Below are 3,266 nucleotides of genomic sequence, written 5' to 3' on the forward strand. Positions count from 1 at the left end.
CACTGAGAGGCTAGAGGCTCAGGGGAGGGGGCAATACTCAGGCCAAAGGGTCCCGACGGGCTAAAACCTTAAACTCTGTCTCTTCTGAGTCCCCCTCACTGAGTACCCCGGTGCCTGCACACCAACCCCCTGGTATAAATCCCTAGCAGGATACTCCTGGGAAGCTAGCAGGCAAGCAGTCACTCCAGGGCTAAGGCTGGACAGGGGGCTCGGCACATTGCAGCCCCATCCAACTGACCCTAATGCCCTTGAGAGGTGCTCGTGGAGAAGTGGCCTTGCTGGGAAGAGGCTCCTCTACTCCTCTGACCACTGAAGCTGGTAGCTCCTGTGTGCCCAGAGAGCCCAGGGCAGTTCCAAGAAGGAATGTGGGGGAGTCTGGGCTCAGAGAGCATGACTGTACGATCTGTGAGACCAGCCTGCGGTGGGTAAGGACCTGCCCAGGGCCTGGGGAGAGGTGGCTCCTGTTAAATAGGCCCGGCCACGGCTCTAGTTCAGGGAAGCATCCACACAGAGAGAGGTGCTCAAAGAATTAATGCCAACTCATTAAATAAAAATGTTTTATTACGCACACCACAGGTAGGTCCTAGGCTCAGGGGCTTACCCTACAGCCCCCACCGCTCCCTGGCTCCAAGCCTGCTCCCTGCCCTTCCCCCCGCCCCGGAGAGCCAGGGCCTCCTATGGAGCGTGTAGGTGTCCACGAGTGTAGCGGTACGTGGGCCTCCTGGGCTGCAGGCACTCAGGCATGGTGGCAGCATCGAGGGAGACAGGCGTCGGGGAGCGGGGTCCCCACCTGCCCAGGCTCAGGAGTCACAGGGGTCTGCACAGTCCTTTCTGCTGTGGAACACGTGATAGATGCTGGTGGGGGGGAACATAGCAACAGCACCGAGCAGAGAGCCCACCTGGATGGCCATACCGGCTGCCAGCAATGCCGGCCGGCCCCCGCCATGCAGCAGGGAGCTGGCTGCCACCTTCACGTAGGAGAAAACGCCAAGACACAGCACCCACGACAGCACCTGAGGGGACACAGGAGCAGCTGAGCGGGAGATGTGCCTGCTCCACGGCAACGCCCCCGCCCCACTTCTCGTCCCGTGCTCACCACGAGGACCACCCCTGCCGAGGTGCCCACCAGGGGCGGGCAGGGGCTCAGGACTGCCAGCGCCATCAGGTAGCCCCCAAAGAGCACGCCCAGCAGAGAGAGGCCGCCCAGCCCTGCCAAGGATCTGCAGTGAGTGAGCAGAGTGTCAGGGCTGACTGTGCCAGGACCTGGCTCCCAGCCCTGAGTTCCACCCGCACAGGGGCTGAAGGACCCTTGTGTACCTGCACAGCACACCCATGGCCAGGAAGCAGGCCAGGGGATTGGCAGCACTGCCCAGCACCACAGCCAGGTGGTAGGCCAGACGCCCGTAGGGTAAGCAGGAAAAGCTCTGCACGGCAGGTAGCACGCCGTTGGTCAGTGCGTTGGTGGCGGCCAACAGGCCCAGCAGGCAGGCACTGTGGGCCGAGAGAAGCTGATAGGTCTTAGGGTCTGGACCAGGGCTGGTGCCTGCTGCCTGGCTTGGTGGCTCTTGCAATGGTGAGGCCTCTTCCACCTCTTCCTCTGCTCCTGGGGCTCCCACCTGGAGGCCTGATCCTAAGCCCCCTGTGGGTACAGATGGTGGTGGCAACAGCAGCAGGAGACCCTGAAAGGCAGCAGCTGAAGCAACCAGAAGGGCAGTCAGTGCCCAGAAGAAGGTGCTGGCGGGAAAATGCTCAGGGAAGTTGAGCGGGGGGCCAGGGGTGCCATTGATGGGGGCTGGCGGGCACTCAAGGCGGCCCACACCCTGCACTAGGGCCAGCACGCAGGGCAGCAGGGCACTCAGACCTTGACCCAGGAAGAATGATCGTAAGAAGCGAGGTGGCAGGTGGCTCAGGAAGGGCAGGAAAGTGACATTAGAGGCACAGCATGCCAGCGCCAGCACAAAGGCCAGTGCTAGGAAGGCCACGGAATGCGACTGTCCTGCCACTAGGACCACGTGGTGCCACAGAAAGGCCAGGAGGGCTGTGCCCACCATGCTCAGCACCTGCACCACCCGGATGGGGACCCGCTCGCCCTTTCCTGGGGCCAGTCGCCTCCAAAGGGTCACCACCAGCAGACCCAGGTTCCCCAGCGCCACAAGCACAGAGACGTAGGAGGGGAGGCTCCAACCTGCAGGGGAAGGAGGAGGCCATGTCAGGGGCATGATGCCCAAAGGAAGAAGAACTGACAGAGCCCACCTTCCTGGGCACACCTGCACCTCCTCCCACTCACCCTCCGGAAGCTCTTTGACCACCACAGGTAGCTCCACCCAGATCCCATTGACCGCAGCCCAGGAGCCCATGCCGAAGAGAGCCACCAGCAGGTGGGTCAGCACCGGACGGCGGGGCGTGGGTGCTGCCATTCAGCCCAAGGCTGCGCCCTTCCAGGTCAGGGCAAAGGTCACAGCCAGTTCTTTTCCCACCTACGTCCAGAGACGCTTTGGCTCTTCTGGGAACTGAAGACCTCTTCTAGCTTGAAAGAAGCAGACAAATGGGCAGGATACAGAGGCGGAATCAGAACAGGGTGAGACCAGGGGAACTGGGGAAGCCCGGGGCAGGAGTGGGGATGGGGAGCATTGGCTAAAACGTACCCAGCAGCACCGCCCGCCAGCGTCGGGACCCGCCGGCAGGTAGGGAAGCAGGAAGCCAGCCCGAGTCGCTGCGGCCCCAGGGGAGGAGGCCGAAGGAGCGAGTGGAGACCTCCTCTCCAGGGAGAGGCGGGGTTGGAGTCACCGCAACCACCACCCCAAGCCGGACACTGGGACAGGGCGCCTACCAGCAGGAGCCACGCACGCCCCAGGGCTTCGCGGCGCCCGGGACCGCAGGAGCCAAGTCAGATCCCAGGGGAGTGGCTGGGGCGGCTCTGCTCGGAGGGGCGCCGCCCTCTCACCAGCTTCAGGTGGGCGACCCGGGAGCCGTCCGGTCCCTGCGCCTCCCGGTCCCGCGCCCAGTGCGCTCCCGCTCTAGTGCCGGCTTCCCGCCACGCCAGGACGCCGCCGTCCGGCCCAGGGACGCCACCTCAGTCCGGACAGCGCAGGACCCGACAGCAGCCACCACCAGACTCACCCGCCGCGACTCCGGGCCCGCCCCCGGCATGGCCCACGGCCGGAAGTCCCGCCCCGGAAGCGGGTCAGCGGGCGGGCGCTGAGAAGAGTCGGGGGGCTGTCGGTCTGTAAGCCGCGCCCAGTGCGCTCCCGCTCTAGTGCCGGCTT

At 64.6% G+C, this 3,266-nt stretch overlaps 1 protein-coding gene across 3 annotated transcripts; it reads right to left on the bottom strand.

Moving 5' to 3' along the window:
- Positions 1-540: 540 nt before the first annotated feature.
- Positions 541-3,166, bottom strand: SLC52A2 (solute carrier family 52 (riboflavin transporter), member 2). 3 transcript variants are annotated; one of them, XM_011938030.1, is made up of 6 exons: positions 2,831-3,166; positions 2,288-2,527; positions 1,318-2,185; positions 1,097-1,220; positions 795-1,013; positions 546-583 (listed from the first exon to the last, which is right to left on the bottom strand). In XM_011938030.1, exons 2-5 carry the CDS (start codon positions 2,415-2,417, stop codon positions 801-803), a joined length of 1,335 nt encoding a protein of 444 aa, XP_011793420.1. In that variant the 5' UTR covers positions 2,418-2,527; positions 2,831-3,166; the 3' UTR covers positions 546-583; positions 795-800. The 3 variants fall into 3 exon arrangements, with proteins under 3 accessions (XP_011793421.1, XP_011793419.1, XP_011793420.1); XM_011938031.1 differs by having other exon boundaries at positions 541-1,013; positions 2,391-2,527; positions 2,646-3,161; XM_011938029.1 differs by having other exon boundaries at positions 541-1,013; positions 2,288-2,523; positions 3,073-3,150.
- Positions 3,167-3,266: the final 100 nt, after the last annotated feature.

This window comes from Colobus angolensis, unplaced genomic scaffold (genome assembly GCF_000951035.1).
Source record: "Colobus angolensis palliatus isolate OR3802 unplaced genomic scaffold, Cang.pa_1.0 Scaffold17, whole genome shotgun sequence".
NCBI lineage: Eukaryota > Metazoa > Chordata > Mammalia > Primates > Cercopithecidae > Colobus > Colobus angolensis.